The sequence below is a fragment of the Pygocentrus nattereri genome, chromosome 13, assembly GCF_015220715.1.
Source record: "Pygocentrus nattereri isolate fPygNat1 chromosome 13, fPygNat1.pri, whole genome shotgun sequence".
Lineage (NCBI taxonomy): Eukaryota > Metazoa > Chordata > Actinopteri > Characiformes > Serrasalmidae > Pygocentrus > Pygocentrus nattereri.
The window spans coordinates 37,398,366-37,420,038 of record NC_051223.1 but is presented as its reverse complement, the minus strand read 5'-3'; the positions used below and the strand labels follow the sequence as shown (position 1 = coordinate 37,420,038).

Sequence of the window (21,673 nt, the reverse complement as noted above, 5' to 3'; positions counted from 1 at the left end):
CTGCTTGCACCTAAATCCAGTCTCCCTGCACATACCATACATGACAAATTCCTCCTAATGATGGCAAGAAACTGATTGATGCAACGCGCATTCAGCAAGCACCCTTCTTCACAAGCCTACTCTGCTCTGATATGAAATACATATGAACTGCTTAGAACGATCACATTCACCGCAGACAGGCTCGTTCGGGCCCTCCCAGTCCTGTCCATGTGCTCGTGTTGTTTTTACTTCACTGTCCTGCCCCCTTGTTTCGTGACTCCACTCCTGATTGTTTCCACCTGTTTTCCTCCTGTCCCTCGTTATCCCTGTTTGTATTTAAGTCCTGTGTTTTCCTGAGTTTGTTGTTGGTCTTTGATTGTATGTTTGATGTATTGTATGGATTGTTTGTGCTGTTCGAAGTGGACTGTGCTTATTTTCGTCATGTCTGTCCCTCCTTATCTCCGTGTTGGCTCCCTGAACCCGGACTGTTATGACCATGACCCTGGATTTGCCCCGAATAAATCTCACTCGTCTCCGCACACGCGTCCGCCTCCTCATTGCTCCCCGTTACATGCTTTAGCTTTTACTCATACGCACACAACCAATACGTCTGTGTGAGCACAAGCTGCAGCCAATATTCAATAAAAGAGGACACGTTTCATCCTGGTGGGTCCAGGACCTAATGGTTAACCTTTTGGACCTCTTGAAAGTCTTAAAATCTAATTTCTGGTGGGGGTGGGGGGCTGAAAACAAACAAATAAAAATACTTATTATACTTTTAGGAAAAATAGACACTCAGATACAAATTCAGCGAAAGGTCATTGCTCAGCTGCTTCACACAAAATTGAGCTTTTGTTTGTGGTTTTTAGTTCTTAACTAAAGCCTTGGGTTTTAAAACTTTTAAAGTCTTAACAGATTCAAAGAAGACGGGGCATCTCACACTGTCCGACTGGTTTTTCTGAGATTTTTTGGGCAATTGAAATGTTGGGGATCACACATTAAACGATTAGGGATCACACACTTCTCGACTTTTAAGCTATTGCTGAACCGAACAGAACTCAGTGAACTCACGAGCACATACGATGACTCACGCAAACTTGCTGCTAGGAGATGCTAGAGCTTGTTAAAGTGAGGCTCATTGATTTAAAAATGTGATTAGTCTGGTATTTTTTAGAGTTTTAAATGTATATATCTCTGTTGTTCTCGTGCCGTAAACTCAACTCATTGAGCAGCTTTGCTCCACATGTGAGGGACTTTTCACCATATTCTTCTTTCGTACTCTCGGTTCTCATTGGCTGTTGTCGGAATCTATTCAGACTGAGTCAGTGGCCAGTTTACATGAGATTACGCTAAAAAAAAAAATGCTTGATAAACTCTGGTCTGAAACTTAATGGAGAGGCCAACTGTCGAGTCCGACTGACCCAAAAATCTGCGTACTAGAGCTGTTTAGCACAGACTTGGCTTGACTGAGATCAGGGTAAAAGTCATGTACTGTAAACCTGACTAAACTACAGCACCTGTCAGGGTGGCGACGTAGCAGATCAGTTCACCCAGTGGGTTCTGCACAACCTAGCAACTGCAACTATGCCTGGGATACCACTGAAAGCTTTATAGTATGCAGTAGCACATTTGTAAATCTGAAAACTTACTTGCCCAGTTTCCCAAGAGACTGGTAGAAGGAATGAACTGTTAGGTTCTCAAACTAAAGATGAAAGTGGCTGTTGGGTAAGATCTCAGTTAATGTCGAACTGAAAACTGAATTGAATTGAACTGAAAAACATTTTCAAAAGACAAACTGTTAAAGCAAATATTTGTGTAAATCAAACTGTGTGTATATCTTGGCTGTAGTCAGAGGTTGGGCTGTCAAGACTGTCCCTAACCGTCTGTTTTCAAGCTCAAATGTGAGGCAATAATGTTGATTTTAATCACCCAATGCAGCTCAAATTCTTTTCCATGTGCTCTGGATTGCTAACTAGCCTGCTCTCCACTCCATATAGTACATGGCCAAGCATACAGGGTGAGTCAATAGTCACAGGACACAGTATTTTATTTTTTATTTTATTATCGACTTTCATCTCTGGGGTCATCTCAAACAAATTTTGTATGCTGAGAAAATCCGCAACAAACACCACCTTCAGCACCACATCGCGGAGGCTTGTGACAGCATTTCTCCAGAGATTCTCATGCGGGTTCATAATGATTGGATTCTGCGCCTTCAGCTCTGTGTTCAGCACCAGGGTCAGCACATCGAACACATCATATAGCTGTGCATCACAGGCAATGTTCCCAGTTGTTGCAACTTTCTGTGTTGATAACTTTTGAACCACAAGAGATATTGCAAATCTGACTGCGGCGATCGATTTCTGAGACAATTTTGGTCTTCTTTGATCTGCTATCTGACCACCTTCCCATTGGAAAAATAAAACGTTGTTCTGTGACTTTGGACTCACCCTGTAGATGAGAGCAGCGCGGCGAGCCGTCTGTCTGGAGCACAAACTATAACATACTAAAACAGCACCGGCTGATAAGACTGACACAGTTGAGTTTAGCATGCACTCGGGTATAAAGCAGCTCTGGAGTGGCTTCAATAACTTAGTCACATATAAAACATGGTCACTGCCTCGCTCACAAAGAAAAGCTGACCAACACTGTTTTCAGTGTTAAAACACAGCCACTTTTTTGCACCGTGACATCACACAGTCACAATTTTGCACCCACACTGAATCCACATTTCATAGATCGGTGTCACATATGGCCCTGGTTCTCTGCAGCGTGTGGTTGCGGCAGCTGCAGGCGTCCAGCAGCTTCTTACGGGGGCCAAGGGGGATGTGAATGCTGGTCAGGTCAGGTTCAGAGCACATCAGCAGAGCCTCCAGGTCCATCTGCTCACTCAGGAAAATAGAGAGGAACTCGCTGAGGCCCTGAGAGGCCAGGAACACCTCCAGAGGAGCTGAGGAGGGCTGCAGCTCTTCATCATCCTCCTCCACACCAAGATCACCTTCTTCCCATGGCAATTCCTGCAAAAAACACTCACATCATCAACAGCAGAAGCCATGCAAACAAAAATTTGGGTCACGTCGGTAGCCGAGGATTCCCTTCACGGCTCCAGAGGTCGCCTTTGGCACATTATTGAGTAATTGCCTAATTGAGCGTATTTGGGCAAGTTTTTCACCAATTTTGGCAGACTTATACACAGACTGACCACTTCAATAAGTACACCTCTTGTATCTACACTCTGTCCATTTTATCAGCTCCACTGACCACATGGCAGCACTTTATAGCTCTACAATTACAGACGGTAGTCCATCTGTTTCTTGCATACTTTATTAGCTTTTACACTGTTCTTCTATGGTCAGGACCCCCACATTGGATTTACTAATTTTAAACACCTCAGTGTCACTGCTGGACTGAGAATAGTCCACTAACCAAAAATACACCAACAGCGTCCTGTGACCACTGATGAAGGACTAGAGGATGACCAACACAAACTGTGCAGCAGCAGATGAGCTGTCGTCTCTGACTTTACATCTACAAGGTGGACTGACAAGGCAGGAGTGTCTAATAGAGTGGACAGTGAGTGGACACAGCGTTTAAAATCTCCAGCAGCACTGCTGTGTCTGATACACTCGTGCCAACACACCACCACCACATCTGCGTCACTGCAGTGCTGAGAATGATCCACCACCCAAATAATATCTGCTCTGTGAGGGTCCGTGGGGGTCCTGACCAGTGAAAAACAGGGTAAATGGGGGTAACAATGTATCAGAGAAACAGATGGACTACAGTCTGTAGCTGTAGAACTACAAAGTGCAGCTATACAGTAAGTGGAGCTGATAAAATGGACAATGAGCGTCGAAACAAGGAGGTGGTCATAATGTTACGCCTGATCGGTGTACATTCACACCTAGGGGCAATTTAGCATCTCCGGTTTGCCTGACTGCATATCTTTGGTTGCCCGACCAGGGAATCGAACCCAGGGCCTTGTTGCTGAGAGGTGATAATTGGGTTTAATTTTATGTTGACACTTGTACCAAGAGAAATTCCTTGAATACCTGAAACTTGGCCAATAAGATTCAGATTCTGATTCCATCAATACTGTGCAGCTCACTGACTGTACACCCAAAAGATGAATACGTGTACCTGTAGATTCCTGTCCTGTAGGCTTGCTATGCTGACGATGCTCTCCTGATCTAGACTGGGAGATCTGAGTGGCAGTCGGCCTCGTAAGTGAACGTTTGGCACCCGTCCCACCGGTTCGCTTCCCGCCACACTGTACGAATCATCTCGACTGAGCCCCAGCAAACCCTCGCTGCCATAATTCCGCCGGAATACGAGCGTTCCCAGGCCTGGTCGGGAGAACAAAGAGTCTCTCCCGGAGTCCTCGCTGATCTCAGAATATGCAGCCTCGTACAGCCCTGGATCACTCAGCACTCGTGAAACTGTGTCTGCATCACTGTCATAATCAGCTAACGGGCTGTGGAAGAACATGTTGCGGACATGGAGGCGGTTAGGGATGCGCTGGCCAGGGCTGGTGTATGTCCCCTGCTTCAGGAACATTACATCATTGCCTAACTGCAGACCGGACAGCGAACGGACACTTTTTCGGCCATCCTCGGAAATCTTGAAGGTGCCATCGCTCTGCTTTTTCTTCTCCAGGCGCTTCTGGATCTTTGTCCTGCCTTTGGCCGTGGAGTGCAGCCCCTAGAGGGTTTAAAAGAATGTGTAAATGAATGAAAGGATGTTTACATTATTAGATAGCTCTACCTTGTAGGCCTCACTGGTGCACAGTTAAAATTTGTAGCCCAAGAATGGAGACAGTTGGGGTGTAAAAGGGGCTGCAGCACCCCCAGAATTCGGGTTGGCAACCTGCAACCACTAACAAAAAAATTTAATTAAAAATTAAAGAACTTAACTTTAAAATAACCGTGTGCTTGTTCTAGGGTGGACTTTGTATTTTGTTTTTCTGATTTGACTTGATTTGCCAGAATGAAAGTGTTCGCCAAATTGAAGGCCTGTTCTGAAATTGTTCTCTAAACTTCATGTAAGACATTTATTTTTCTCAAAAGTGAAAGTAGTAGCATTATCAAGTGGAGAAAAAAAACAGGCTAAAATATAATTAAAAGTAAGAGGTGTGGGGTCAGACTTGGTGAGTCTCTCTTACGATGTCATACGTGTTTACATTTTAATATTAGGCTCTAAAAAGATGTCATACGTGTTTACATTTTAATATTATGCTCTAAAAAGTCCAGCACAATATTTAAGTCTCAAATGCAAAATCAACATTATACTGATGAAGATATGATGGGGCCTGTAGCAAAACCCACGATCTTCCACATGTTGTGCAATTACACATTTCCACCAGAGAGGTCTCCAAATCCCCAAAACTTACATAGTACTGCTTTAATAAATTGACCAACATAAAAATGTCCCGTCAACCATTATATCTGTAGGTTTTTATCAGTCATCCTCTAGACATTCATCGAAGATTTGTTTCTGACCACAGAGCTGCTTTTGGCTGGATGATTTTTGGATGGTGGTCCATAGGTGGTTGGTACAGTGTCGTGGGTAACACCTTTGCCTTGTACGCTGTAGACTGGGGCTTCAATCCCTGCCTGGGTAAGCACCCTACATTATACCAATAAGAGTCCTTGGGCAAGACTCCTAACACCACCTTCAGCTGCCTGTGTAAACTGATCAAACTGTAAATCGCTCTGGATAAGAGCGTCTGCCAAAATGTGTTAAATGTGTTCACTCTTAACCTAGACATGACAATGGAGTGTCTAACAGAGTGGACAGTGAGTGGACAGAGTGTTTAAAAACTCCAGCAACACAGCTGTGTCTGATACACTCATGCCAGCACCACACACACTACCATGTCAGTGTCGCTGCTACACAACAGCAATCCTGTGGTCAGAAACTGATGTGAAATAGATGGACTACAGTCTGTAATTATTATCTATGTAGTGGAGTATAATGTGTGGTAGTGGTCACTGGACAGTGAGGGGAAGTAAGAGGTTTCTAATAAAGTGGAGAGTATATTTGACAACATATTGTATTACATATCAGACGTTGCGTCATATGACTGAAACTGGGGCTGAACTGGGTTTGGTATGGGGTTGAGGGCTGGAAGTATGAGTGACGTGTACCTGTGTGTAGGTGATGCTGGAGTTGATGGTGCTGAATTGCGGTATCTTTCGGCTCAGGGTGCTGCCGTAGCTGGACAGACTGATGGTGTCAGACATCTCAGAGGCCGCTGCTTCTCTCAGAAAGCGCTTCTCCATGCGCTGGTGGTGTTTATGCTGCAGTCTGGCGCACTCTTTAATGCGACGCTCCGCGTTATGGAAGGCACGGTCCTTCAGTTTGCTCACCACCTTCGGGCTGAGGGTGATCTGCTTGGCGGCGATGGAGTCCAGATAGCGCACGCAGTCCATGTGGCCTTTCATGGCCGCCATGTCCAGAGGCGTGTGGTAGTCGTTGTCCAGACACCAGATGTTGGCACCGAACGACACCATGAAGGACAGACAGTTCAGATGGCCATTGGCTGCAGCCAAGTGCAGAGGAGTGTTTCCCCAGATATCACACTTATCCGGATCCCCGCTGAGAGACGACGATGAAGGGAAGGAGGGAAACAGAAAAGGAATGGATTATCCACTTATTATCTAGTACTGGTTATTTCTAAATGAAAAGCATATTCATTATTTTAGGACAAGGAACAAGAGGCCAAGGATGGCATTTAGCAGACAGAGTTAACCCTCTAATTCACAATGTTGCCTCAGGGCAACAAACTCTTTTTCCTCACTTTACAATAACATTATCTATATTTAAAGACAATGAAAGGGTTAACAATAAAGGGAACAGTTTGAGTATGTCAATAAAATGCATGTTCTCTTGCTCATACTGTCTCTTAGTGGCCACTTTTAAACCTTTTTTTAACATTCAGTGTCACTTTTTTTGTTATAAGAATTTACGGAAATATGTTTGTTGCCTAGAAGCAACGTTGTGCGGCAGTGGAATGGACCGACCAGACACAAGCTACTTCAGGCAACACGGCTCTATATCATTTCTTCCCATTGTCGCACAATGTTGCCTCAAGGCAACATACTCCAAAATGACCCCTTCACACATTATTTAAAAAAAAAGTTTTGATATTTAATAATCAGGGCTATTATTGCAAAAAAAGTGAAATATATATTTTTTTATTTCACGCGTGCAGTAGAGGGTTAAGACTTCATAAACTTCACAATTACAAGACATTTTAAGCAAGAGCAGCTTTCAGCTACAGGCTTTTTAAAGGGATGGGGTTTTCAATCAGCATTTGAATCTGCTTGGACAATCAGTGGAGGTTCATTCCATCATGTGGGTGCCAGGACACAGATGATGCTCATCTTCCATATGTCTTGATGAATGTCAGGTCAAGCCAAGCCAAACTGAAGCTTGACATGTTCTGTACAGACTTTTTTGTGCTGATTCACTTTTACTTTGTAGGCAAGCATCGGGTTTTTAAATCTGATATGGTGAGTGACATGGATGGAATGGTATTTACCTTCTAGGCCTACAGAGAAGATCTAACGGTGTCTGGTGACTAAACAACACATATCAATATATTTTTTTGTTCATTTTTATTCAATAGAATAAATTGCTCTATTTAAACTACACCTGTATTGTTGTAGTGCCTTTTCGGGGTGAAAATCTTCAACCACCCAACGGAAAATTGTTTGATCATGATGTGTTATGTGGGATCCAGTTAGACACAACCAGGAAAGCTCTTCCATTCAGTAGGATTTCAGGAGCTGGTCGTTTACGACGTAATCAAATCACGTTTATTGTTGCGTCACATTTGCACAGGTGCGTAGCCCCCTCCCCCCCAAATACACACATTAATACACACCACACACCAATACTGCACAATGTATTCCATCCATCCATCCATCATCTTCCGCTTCTCCGGGGTTCGGGTCGCGGGGGCAGCATCCTGAGCAATGAAGCCCAGACCTCCCTTTCCCCAGCCACTTCCACTAGCTCCCTGGGAGGGATTCCGAGGCGCTCCCAGGCCAGCTGGGCGATATAGTCACGCCAGCGTGTCCTGGGTCTTCCCCGGGGTCTCCTCCCCGGTGGACTTGCCTGTGACACCTCCCAAGGGAGGCGTCCAGGAGGCATCCTAACAAGATGCCCGAACCACCTCAACTGGCTCCTCTCGACGTGAAGAAGCAGCGGCTCTACTCCGAGTCCCTCTCGGATGACCAAACTTCTCACCCTATCTCTAAGGGAGAGTCCAGCCACCCTGCGGAGGAAACTCATTTCAGCCGCTTGTATTCGCGATCTCGTTCTTTCGGTCATTACCCAAAGCTCATGACCATAGGTGAGGGTGGGAACATAGATCAACCAGTAAATCGAGAGCCTTGCCTTATGGCTCAGCTCTTTCTTTACCACAACAGACCGGTAAAGAGCCCGCATCACTGCTGACCCAGCACCAATCCGCCTGTCAATCTCCCGCTCCCTTGTACCATCACTCGTGAACAAGACCCCGAGATACTTAAACTCCTCCACTTGAGGCAAGAGCTCATCCCCGACCCAGAGAGGGCTCTCCACCCTTTCCCGCGTGAGAACCATGGCCTCGGATTTGGAGGTACTGATCCTCGTCCCGGCCGCTTCACACTCGGCTGCAAACCGATCCAGTGAAAGCTGAAGTTCACGGCCTGATGTCCCCAATAGGACCACATCATCTGCGAACAGCAGCGATGTGACCCTGAGGTCACCAAACCGGACACCCTCCATCCCCTGACTGCGCCTAGAAATTCTATCCATAAAAATTATGAATAGAATCGGTGACAAAGGGCAGCCCTGACGGAGTCCAACTCTCACTGGGAAAAAGTCTGACTTACTGCCGGCCATGCGAACCAAGCTCCTGCTTTGTTTGTACAGGGCCTGAATGGCTCGTAGCAAAGAGCCATGTACCCCGTACTCCCGAAGCACCTCCCACAGAATACCCCGGGGAACACAGTCGAATGCCTTCTCCAAATCCACAAAGCACATGTGGACTGGTTGGGCAAACTCCCATGAACCCTCGAGAATCCTGGAGAGGGTAAAGAGTTGGTCCAGTGTTCCACGACCAGGGCGGAACCCGCACTGCTCCTCCTGGATCCGAGGTTCGACTATAAGCCGGACTCTCTTCTCCAGTACCCTTGCATAGACCTTACCAGGGAGGCTGAGGAGTGTGATTCCCCTGTAGTTGGAACACACCCTCCGGTCCCCCTTTTTAAAAAGAGGCACCACCACCCCAGTCTGCCAATCAAGTGGCACCACCCCCGATGTCCACGCAATGTTGAAAAGGCGTGTCAGCCAAGACAGCCCCACAACATCCAGAGCCTTGAGGAACTCGGGACGGATCTCATCCACCCCTGCAGCCCTGCCGCCAAGGAGCTTTTTAACTACCTTAGCGACTTCGGCCTCAGTAATGGACAAGCCTATTCCTGTGTCCCCAGACTCTGCCTCCTCACTGGAGAACGTGTCGGTGGGATTGAGAAGGTCCTCAAAGTATTCCTTCCACCGCCCAATGACGTCTTCAGTCGAAGTCAGCAGCACACCATCTCCACTATATACAGTGCTAGTGGCACACTGCTTTCCCCTTCTGAGTCGCCTGACGGTTTGCCAGAATCTTTTCGGAGCCGACTTAAAGTCACTTTCCAAGGCCTCACCGAACTCTTCCCACACCCGGGTTTTTGCCTTGGCAACGACTGAAGCCGCAGATCGCTTGGCCTGTCGATACCTGCCAGCTGCCTGTCCGGTAGGACTCCTTCTTCAGCTTGACGGCATCTCTCACCTGGGGTGTCCACCACCGGGTTCGAGGATTACCGCCCCGACAGGCACCAACTACCTTGCGACCACAGCTACAGTCAGCCGCTTCAACAATGGAGGAGCGGAACATGGCCCATTCTGAGTCAATGTCCCCCACCTCCCCCGATATCTGGTCAAAGTTCTGACGGAGGTGTGAGTTGAAGATCAATCTGACAGGTTCTTCTGCCAGACGTTCCCAGCAAACCCTCACTATACGTTTGGGTTTGCCTGGTCTGACTGGCATCTTCCCCCACCACCTGATCCAACTCACCACCAGGTGGTGATCAGTTGACAGCTCAGCTCCTCTCTTTACCCGAGTGTCCAGTACACATGGCCGCAAGTCCGCTGACACGACTACAAAGTCAATCATTGAACTGCGGCCTAGGGTGTCCTGGTGCCATGTGCACTTATGTGCACAATGTATTCCATTTATATATTTAACGTATGGAGTTACTGGGTCTGAGGTAGATACATAGGGGTTAGGCATGGGGCCAGGCCAGCTGGACACACTAAATTGCCCCTCGGTGTGAATGTGTGTATGAATGTATATGTTTGTCTGTCTGCCCTGCGATGGACTGTTTTATATATATATATATATATATATATATATATATATAAATAAAACATACACGATATAGACAAAATATGTAGATGTCAGTCACTATGTACAGGAATTAGTGCGAGACTGTGTCTGCAGCTGAAAAGCATTAGCTCCCCGCCCCCTAGCTCCTCTACTCTGCTCTGTGCTCTTTCTGTTGTTCCTCCGTGAGAAGTTCTGCTTCAGTTCACTGAGTTTAGATGATGAGACGTGGAGTATTTGTGTGAGAATTAAACTCTTCAGGAAGATCTGATGTTCACCTGATGTTCACCTGATTTAGAGAGTTAGAGTTAATTCACCTTGTCCTGCTGGGAAATGTGGGTTTGTGTCTCTTTAAGTGTAAATGTGTGGTGAGGTGTTAACGTAACTCGACCCTCACACGTTCAAGCACAATACACTCGCACACACATCCTGATCGCATTACATCCTGAAAAGCACGCGCACGCACACACACACACGCACACACACACACACACACACACACACACACCCCTTGTCCTGCAAATGATGTAACACACTCTATACTCGTTTATACTCATAGTGTTACACTACACAACACTTACAGTGAAATGTAAGTATGATTCCCATTCCTGGCTTAAGGTTCTCTTCAGGTAGAAGAGAACAAAATCACCTTTGTTTCTGGCAGCAGTACAGTAAGTTATTTTCTTGAAAATATGTCTTAATATCTCAAAATAATGACTAATTTTCTCAAAATAATGGTGTAGTATCTCATAATAAACTACTTATCATCCCAATAATAAATATTTATTTGAAACTGAATAACATTATTTTGAAGCAGTGGCTCACAACATAAGTCATGATTTTGAGATGCCATTTAGAAACACTACTGCCAGAATCACGGACATCATTACAACAGGCCCAGCTGCAGTTCATCATGGGTCACTGAATTTGTAGAATAGAATAGAATAGAATGGAATGCCTTTACTGTATAAAATATACAATGAAATGAAAATACAATAACACTCCACTTTCTTGCCAAAATACTCCATAGTCACATGTTTAGAGCAGACGTTCTATTTATATATAGACTAGATAGAATATAACATATGACTGTGTAGTTGACTGAATTCATCACCCAACGCTCTAATAAACTGCACTTCACGATTACAGGGAGACCACTTTCCTCCTTCGTCATGACAACCTTGACCTTTACTAATATTTATGTCTGTGTGCTCAATTATCCGACAGCTTAATGAATTCTCAGTAAAGGCTCATAAATCCTTGGTCATAAAGCCGTCAGTGGAATTGTCCTCTTTATACTGACCTTTATACACACACACACACACACACACACACACACACACACACACACACTGCACACACAGAGCAGCCGTATTTGCATTTATTTTAATGCCAGTGTTTTTTTTTTAACAAGTTCACGCTTACAGCCAAAATACAGAGCCTTACGGTTACGGTTTTATTCTAAGCCCATTTGCTCTAACAGCATTTTCAAAGACAAATTTCATTATTTGTCAGAAGACTGCATAAGTGTTCAGCGAAAGAAAGACAGAGAGAGAGGGGGGGGGGGAGGAGAGAGAGAGAGAGAGAGAGAGAGAGAGAGCGGGGGGAGTAGAGAGAGAGAGAGAGAGAGAGAGAGAGAGAGAGAGAGAGAGAGAGAGAGAGAGAGAGAGCGGGGGGAGTAGAGAGAGAGAGAGAGAGAGAGAGAGAGAGAGAGAGAGAGAGAGAGAGAGAGAGAGAGAGAGAGAGAGAGAGTGAAAGAGCGCAAGCGGGCGACAGAGAGAGGAAGAGAGAGAGGGTGAGAGAGAGAGAGAGAGAGAGAGAGAGAGAGAGAGAGAGAGAGGGAGAGAGAGACAGAGAGAGAGAGAGAGAGAGAGAGAGAAAGAGAGAGCGAGGTAGAGAAAGAGAGAGAGAGCCAGCAGTATAGAGAGAGAGAGAGAGAGAGAGAGCCAGCAGTATAGAGAGAGAGAGAGAGAGAGAGAGAGAGAGAGAGAGAGAGAGAGAGAGAGAGAGAGAGAGCCAGCAGTATAGAGAGAGAGAGAGAGAGAGAGAGAGAGAGAGAGAGAGAGAGAGAGAGAGAGAGAGAGAGAGAGAGAGAGAGAGAGAGAGAGAGAGAGATGGAGATGGAGAGAGTGTGAGAGAGTGACACTGCAAGATTCACAGTCTTTGCACAATCATAGTCTGCGACTAAAACCTGTGACAATGTCTTTAAATGTGAGAGGGTATCAGACTTCAGCCTTTCAAAGTCTTTTCAGTGTCGGTGAGTGCATGGTCAGCATAAACCACCTCTATTCCGGTCATTCTTTTCTCGCTCTGCACAGGTTGCAAAACAGTTGCCCTTTAGATTACGTTAAAGTTACATGGTCAACAGATCAACAGAGAAGGTCCCAAAAAAAACATACATTTCACAGAAAACAACACAGAAGCCTCAGCAACTAAAAATAACATCAGAATTATTTTAGCTTTTACTGCCTCTGTTTACAGCCTCCATTCTTTTCAGGACACTCGCTTTCAGTTTGGCCAAGAAATCGGCAGCCTGAACGCCGAAGTTCAGTCCTAGAAGTTGGCTCCGGTTTCACCATCCAAATAATCCCAATGATAATCCCAAATAATCCCAAACTGAATCAGCTTTGACCTGTTTTACTTTTTTAAACAAAAGCTGATGTTTTGGGGGAAAAAAAAAAACACAGCAGCTGTATGTCCACAAAACTGGACACAATTGATTCCCAGAGAGATGGTTTTAGAGAGAAACCGGAGCCCGGCTGATAGAGACGCTCCGAAACTCTTCAGGGTAATTAGCCAGCAGCAGTGTGAGCTGAGCATGGGCTCACGGCCTGACCTTTAGCCTTCATTAATGACCCTCTGTTGAGATAAGAAGATGCTTTAATACAGGGTTTCATTACTTAATGACCTCCTACTGTTCACACAGTGCTGGAGCCAGACCTGTCTGGCCTGCACCCTCAGTCTCAGTGTCCTGTTCCGGGATGCTGTGAAGTTCGCCCGCAGGTCTAAACGCTCATGTTATATTACAGTGAATAATTTATGCTTTTTTACCTTCATATTTAACAATCAGACGTCCTTAGACTGTCATTCAGCTACACTATTTGAATCTAAAAACATTAATACATCATTAATTACTTATATAGAGATTATATTTGACTTCCATTCTTTATCGATAAGTTCAGGTATTCACCTCTAAATGATTCCAGCATCACACAGTGACCATTTCTCTCCGTTTCCTGTCTACGTTATGAATGGCCTATGGCTTATTTGGTTTTACTCATTATAATATTCCTCAATTCAGAGAAGGGAAAACAGAACTGCAGCACAATCTCAGCTTGGTAAACACTCACGCAGCATCTATTCCCCATGGCTCTTACTGACCATGGAAAAGCAAATTGACTTTAATTAAGAGATTCATTCATTCAGTGAAAGGCTGACTGGTGACCAAACAGAACCTGATAGTCAATGTGCACTAATCAGCGCTTTTGGTTTACTCAGCCTTTATTTACTATTGTGTGTCCTCATGAGTCTTCATCTAAACCACAGTCACAAAAAGATCAATGCACATTATAATACGCATACAGTGCTCAGTGAATAGTCCCAGCAGTTAACTAACCCCATAAAAAACACTCCAGCATCACTGAGGGTGACACAGCAACCCTGATTTTTCATATCTCTGCCGTCGGAGAAAACCTCGTATCTCCAAAATGGTCATTTTACAGCAGAAGGAAAAAACCTACTTGACTTTTAAAGTAAGTCAATGGAACCAGATATTTTCCCAGGTCATTTTGGGTCATTTCTTTTGGTCCATTCTTCACAAAATTTACACACAATTACACAGTTTTTAAACACCTCAGTGTCACTGCTGGACTGAGAATAGTCCACCAACCAACAATATCCAGCCGGCAGCGTCCTGTGGGCAGCGTCCTGTGACCACTGATGAAGGACGAGAGGATGACCAACACAAACTGTGCAGCAGCAGATGAGCTGTCGTCTCTGACTTTACATCTACAAGGTGGGCCGACAAGGTAGGAGTGTCTAATAGAGTGGACAGTGAGTGGACACAGTGTTTAAGAACTCCAGCAGCACTGCTGTGTCTGATCCACTCACACCAGCACAACACACTAACACACCACCACCACGTCAGCGTCACTGCAGTGCTGAGAATGATCCACCACCCAAATAGTACCTGCGCTGTGAGGGTCCATGGGGGTCCTGACCACTGAAGAACAGGGTAACAGAGTATCAGAGAAACAGATGGACTACAGTCTGTAACTGTAGAACTACAGAGTGCATCTATACAGTAAGTGGAGCTGATAAAGTGGACAATGAGTGTAGAAACCATATATAATGGCCCAAAATGATTTGGAAAAAAGTGATTCCACTGACTTACATTAAAAGTACGGTACGTTTCTTCCTTTGCCTGTAAAGTTACCATTTTGGACATGTGGTTTTTGTTCCAACAGCAGTGATATATGAATTTGGATACTCAGCCAGTATCCCAAGCCTTTTGCTAATGCGACTATAAGCTTTTCGGGCTAGAAAGTGTCTCCTGCAATGGAGAACTGTGTACTCATGTTCTACCCAGTACAACTGTGTTGACATTCTCCACCTTAACCCACTGCCAAAAACTGTCCACTGCTTAATTACTTACAGACTGCCCTGCATAACACAACTCCCCTTCTATTTTCATTTATGACCCCAAACCCTAAATGGTTTCTAAAGGTCCCTCAGCACAGCTGTTCATAACATGTGCATGTCCCAACACTGACCTTTCACTCATATTAGTTCAGCTCAATTAAAATGCAAATCCTAGTAAATGCCATCTGCCGTCCATCAACAGGAGAGACACATACGTCCATAAAAACAAGAGTCAAGAACAAGAACAGAGTCACAGGAATTCATCCTATCCACTGTGTGACATAAGAACATGAATTGGTGGTCATTTAATTGCTTTACAAGTTCGTTTCTCCTTATGCATCGCTTACCTTCATCGCATCTCCTTATGCATTGCTGAGTTTATCACCTTTTTCCTGTGTGTGATATATTCTTAAAACATCTCTATAGTGTAAATACTGAGATTTCTATTTATAATTGTTATATAATTATATTATAACTCCTCACCGTCCCATGTGTGATATAAACCAGTAACTTGTGCAATATTTCAGGTAAACATCCTGGCAATGTAAATATCTAAGCTTTATATTTATTTATAATTCTTTATATTGTTATTTTTTGTATAGTAACAAGTAACAAACTGTAAAACCCTTGTTAAATACTTAAAGTGAATTGCTCCCCAGAGCTGACAGCACATGACTGAGGTGTCCTTGAGCAAGACGCCTAACCCCCAACTGCTCCCCGGGCGCTGCGGATAGGGCTGCCCACCACTCCGGGCAAGTGTGCTCACTGCCCACTAGTGTGTGTGTGTGTTCAATAGAGTGTATGTGGTGTTTCACTTTACGGATGGGTTAAATGCGGAGGTGAAATTTCCCCGTTTGTGGGATTAATAAGAGTCACTTAATCTTAATCTAATCTAATTCTCTTCCTGTTACTTCTCTTTTTCTTGCATGCCTTGCTCTCTCTTTGCTGCTGTAATGCTGAGAATTTCCCTATTGTGGGACTAATAAAGGACTATCTTATCTTATCTTAAGCATCCTGTAATGCATTGTTATATTTGCTGTTTGTCTCTGGCTTCAGAGTTTCTTCTGAAATGCGTTGTAGGCTGGAAAAATTGTCTGGAGAAACATGTAATTGAGTATTTCCAAACGTATTCACTCACCCATCCAAATCATTGAATTCAGGTGTTCCAGTCTCTTCCATGGCCACAGGTGTATAAAGCCGAGCCCCTAGGCCTGCAGACTGCTACAGACATTAGTGAAAGAATGGGTCACTCTCAGGAGCTCAGTGAATTCCAGCGTGGTACCGTGAACGGACGCCACCTGAGCAAGTCCAGTCGTGAAATTTCCTCACTACTAAATATTCCACAGTCAACTGTCAGTGGGATTATAACAAAGTGGAAGAGATTGGGAACGACAGCAACTCAGCCACGAAGTGGTCGGCCACTTGACAGATGACAGAGCGGTCAGCGGATGCTGAGGGGCATAGTGCACAGAGGTCCAATCCTTACATCACCAAGCGCAATGCAAAGCCTGGAATGCAGTGGTGTAAAGCGCCGCCACTGGTCTCTAGAGCAGTGGAGATGAGTTCTCTGGAGTGACCAATCACGCTTCTCCATCTTCCAATCCGATGGACGAGTCTGGGTTTGGCGGTTGCCAGGAGACGGTACTTGTCTGACTGCATTGTGCCAAGTGTAAAGTTTGGTGGAGGGGGGATCATGGTGTGGGGTTGTTTTTCAGGACTTGGGCTCGGCCCCTTAATTCCAGTGAAAAGAACACTTAAAGCTTCAGCACCAAGAGATTTTGGACGTTTCCTGCTCCAACTTTGTGGGAACAGTTTGGGGACGGCCCCTTCCTGTTCCAACATGAATGCGCACCAGTGCACAAAGCAGGTCCATAAAGACATGGATGAGCGAGTTTGGTGTGGGAAAACTTAACTGGCCTGCACAGAGTCCTGACCTCAACCCGACAGAACACCTTTGGGATGAATTAGAGTGGAGACTCACAAAGGCGCTTCTGGAAGAACGGTCAAAAATTCCCATAAACACACTCCTAACCCTTGTGGAAAGCCTTCCCAGAAGAGCTGAAGCTGTTACAGCTACAAAGGGTGGGCCGACATCATATTAAACCCTATGGATTAAGAATGGGATCTCACTCAGGTTCATGTGTGTGTGGAGCCAGACGAGCGAACACTTTTGGAAATACAGTGAATGACTTCAGTTCACTTTCTTCATTCTAAAACTTCAACACTGCCGGCAATGACCGCACCTACAGCATATGGAGCGTCTTTTCAAAGGAAAATGTTTTAACGGTTAGATGAGCAGCTCTTATTTCCATAATGCCCTTTTTTATGTGAGTTTAAAAGTCAAAGAAAAACACAATAAAGCATTTCACCACTTTTGCCCATTTTCACCACTATTTCCAGACTTTTTCACTGCTCCCACAATGAATTCATCCACTTTGAATGAATATAACAACATAAAAACTGCGGTCCCTGTTTGTTCTACCATCTCCCACCACCGTGTGTGTCTGTGTAACTGCACTGGCTATAAGATCAAAGACTTCTGAGAGCAGCACAGCTTTTTCAAAGGACTGTTTACCTGGTTACCATGGCAACGGGAAGTGGAAAGGCGAGCACATGGCTGCCATGGCAGAAGAGTGACCCAGGGAAGACCAGCACCTTTTGAGAGTTACACGTCATAATCTGACTTTTTCTGCCTGTTGCTGCCAAAGGCGTTGCAGTCTGATGAGTTCACTGCATTCACACGTGGTTAAAGCCCAGTTCTTCAGTGATGTGGTTCCTCTACTCACCCCCGTCCCAGCACCAGCCTGACCGCGTCCAGGTGTCCGTGGTTGGCTGCCCACAGTGTGGGGGTCATGCCGTCCTCGTCAGGGCTGTTCAGCTCCCTGCGCGTGGCCTCTCTCAGCAGGTCCAGGCGCCCGTCGCGCGCCGCCCGGTGATATTTATCGTCCATGACGCCTACAGCACGAGCCTCACGCGCTCATGTTGTGATAAACAGCGCTTCTTCACCTGCGAAGAGGTGCTGCACGTGCTGACGGACTGGTGCACCCTTTTTTCCAGCACCTGTTTTCCGACACGCCCCGCCCTCCTGCGGTGGGATTGGCCATTGGTGTCCCGCCCACCTGATGTGTGATTGGCTGCTGGTTCATTGAACCTGCTGCTGTGAAGTGAATGGGAGCTGGACGAATTAGATCCGAATCTGATGCTGATGCCTCAGCTGATAAATACAAATATCAGTAATTATCAGACTCCCTCTAGTAACTGGATCAGCTGCCAGGTACCAAGAGTTTTTACTGAACTGGGAGAATCTGCTTTTAGTCACAGCACCAGCTGGAATTCACTACAGGACACACTAAAACTCGGCTCACTGGCGTCACTCAGTCATTTTAAACTTTAATATCAAGCCACCTTCAGACAGTCTGGACCTGTTTTACTTCATCTTATTTATTCGTAACTTTTATTTTTTGTTTTAGTTCTTTCTTTCTTTCTTTTTTTCTTTTTCTCTCATTTTATTTTTAATAGTTTTGTATCATTACTTTTCAATTTGGATTGTATTATTACTTCATCAATCTCTTATCTTCTTTTGATCTTAATCTCTTATCATTTAAACCTCAAGTTTTATTTTTTATCTATTTTTATCTTTTATTCACTGTTATTTAAAATTTTCTAATTTAAAATGATTAAATGTAGTTATTATTTTCTTTTGTCATGTCAGTCCCTGTTTTTGTAAATGCTCGGCTACACTGAAAATGAGGGTTGCCCTCAATGTACTTCCGAGTCAAAATAAAGGTTGATTGATTAAGATTAAGTGACCCTTATTAATCCCACAACGGGGAAATTTCACCTCCGCATTTAACCCATCCGTGAAGTGAAACACCACATACACACTAGTGAGCACACACACACTAGGGGGCAGTGCACACACTTGCCTGGAGTGGTGGGCAGCCCAATCCGCAGCACCCAGGGAGCAGTTGGGGGTCATGTGCTGTCGGCTCTGGGGATCGAACCGGTGAGCTTCCGGTCACGAGGCTGGTTCCCTAACCTCCAGCCCACGACTGCCCCCAGTTGATAATGCCAGTGCACACTGATCAATGCACAACTGAGCATGACTATCTCCTGACCTGTGGGGTAGTTGATTTCTAAGCATCACCTACAGAGAACACACTCAAATATGCCATCTCCTGCCAATTTCAGCAACATTTCATCCAGATTTTATGATTTTAACACGTTGGCATATAAAAAAAAAATAAATGAAATATGAAATGTGCCATAACCTTTGCAAAGGCCACATTGCAGAGTGCTATTACTGTGGTGTCCTTTCGTTTCAGGTGAGTTGTTGGGTTGGGGTGCGGGGTTCTTTGTGTGTGAGGTGGGGTCCCCGGTAGCGGCCTGTGGCTGATGGTGAGCTCCCCTGGGAGTCCTGTGTTATGTAAGTGCATATTTCTGCCGATTGTTTATCATTAAGAAGCTGTTGTTGGTTCAGAGTCATGGCTTCAGTCGATTCTTCTTCTGACTGCTGTTGCAATATGTACAATATGTTTCTGAGCTTAAGTTATCTGGCTAACTGAGAAATCCAGCTTTGTTGAATACCCACCTAAAGGAGACATTCCTTTACTCCATGTGTGAGACCTGAGAGGACGGTGCTGTAGCGGTCAGTTGGAGATTTTGTTCTGTATGTGGGATGCATGAAATACCACTTTCATATGTGGTATTAGATTGAATACGTATCCGATTCGTGGCCATATGACGACACTCAGATCAAAATTCATGTGCTTCATCTGGCTCTAATAATGAAGCTGAGAGCTGATCAGAGTTAATGATCTTCTCAGCGAAGCTCGTTAGTTTGTGCTGATGATGCAGTGATTCAGTCACGTGACATTACTGAGTAGGATGTGACCATGTGGGTCATTTCAGGTTCACACTCGTTTAGGTAAGTGATTCAAATCCGTCATTACTGTGAACGAACCGGCGTCCTGAAATGACAGTCATGACCACATGTCCTACTCAGTAACGTCACGTGACTGAATCACTGCATCATCAGCACAAACTAACGAGCAGAACGAGCTTCGCTGAGAAGATCATTAACTCTGATCAGCTCTCAGCTTCATTATTAGAGCCAGACGAAGGAGAAAAAGGTGAGATGAGCTGCTTTTCCACCGTTTACAGGCTTTAACTTCTGTTCGGCGCTGCTGCCAGAGTAACGCTGAATGACTGTGCACCCGCAGTGGGAAAAACCTTTTTAGAACCACTTTGCCAACTGTGGAGTTGGACCTTGGCATTTAAGCACACTTGCCCAGAGTGGTGGGCAGCCCTATCCACGGTGCACGGGGAGCAATTGGGGGTTAGGTGTCTTGTTCAAGGGCACTTCAGTCATGGACTGTCAGCCGAGGGGATCGAACCATTGACCTTCCGGTCACAGGGCTGGTTAAATGCCAGCCCATGACTGCCCCCTGTATGAAGCATATGAATTCTAATCTGAACATCACATTAAGGTTGTATGGCCACGGATCGGGTACATATCCAATCTGGGACCACATATGAAAGTGGCTCAGGTTGGATTTGAAGAGGATCATATTTGTGTGTCCACACAGCCCTGAAAACATCAGATCTGAGTCATATTTAGGCAAAACATCGGATTGGTGCCACTTCAGCCTGGTAATGTGAGCGTAGCCTAATGTGAATGTTTTTTCCCGCTCAGTCTGTGAGCTGTTTTAGTACATTTATCATGCACACGTGACTTCATTTGGCCATACATGACTGCTAACTTGTTGCTTCTTGTTTTTCCCAGTTGCAAAGCATGGACAGGAAAGCTTGGACACGGCTGTACGTTCACAGCAGAGTTGTTTTCTTACTCTGTATAGATAATCTAGGTTAATCCTTTGCATTATTTTGGAGGGTTAGCTCTGTTGGGGCAGGTCTGGGCACGGATGCTATAAGCCACAAGTTATATCCCATATCTTGTGTACTTGTATGCGTTTCTTTTGTATAAGTTCCATACTAGCACTGTACATTGTTGTATCATACACTTTCTACTATACAAGTAAAGCCTTGCATAACTTAATACTGTTGTGATTCGTGACCTTCCCCCCTGTTTATCATCACGTCTACACCACGTTTCCACCCCTTGGCTCCTCAGTACTGACATTTTAAGTGCTTCGTATAACACTATCATTAACTGCGCACCTACAAAGTGCAGCTACAGGTGTACCTGCTAACATGCCCAATGAATGTAGATACAAGATAGCAGTTTTATATTATACAGCCATTATTGTAGAAGATCTATTATATTATACTACATTCATTATAATGGAAGGTATGTTATATTATACCACCCCATTTCGAAAAAAGTTGGGACGCTGTGCAAAATGTAAATAAAATCAAAATACAATTATGTACAAATCATTTAAACAAGCCAAGCAAGCAAGCATTAAAAAAAGACATGATTCTGTAGGGCAAGCCTGGTCTTATAGGTAGGGATGGCGTCCACCCCACACGGGAGGGTGCTGCCTTACTTTCTTGCAGCATAGCTCATAGTCTCTTAGTTAGTCGGCAGAGTAGTGTAAACAGCTGCTGACAACCCAGAGCCGGGACCAGGCCGCAGACAGACAGGCTAAACCGACCATCTGCAAACCGACCTTGAGG

At 45.0% G+C, this 21,673-nt stretch overlaps 1 protein-coding gene across 1 annotated transcript; it reads right to left on the bottom strand.

The window, feature by feature from the left end:
- Positions 1–2,152: 2,152 nt before the first annotated feature.
- Positions 2,153–18,030, bottom strand: LOC108442037 (Usher syndrome type-1G protein homolog). The gene is made up of 4 exons (XM_017721867.2): positions 17,821–18,030; positions 6,126–6,576; positions 4,120–4,680; positions 2,153–2,996 (listed from the first exon to the last, which is right to left on the bottom strand). Exons 1-4 carry the CDS (start codon positions 17,982–17,984, stop codon positions 2,712–2,714), a joined length of 1,461 nt encoding a protein of 486 aa, XP_017577356.2. The 5' UTR covers positions 17,985–18,030; the 3' UTR covers positions 2,153–2,711.
- Between the last annotated feature and the right edge of the window lie 3,643 nt (positions 18,031–21,673).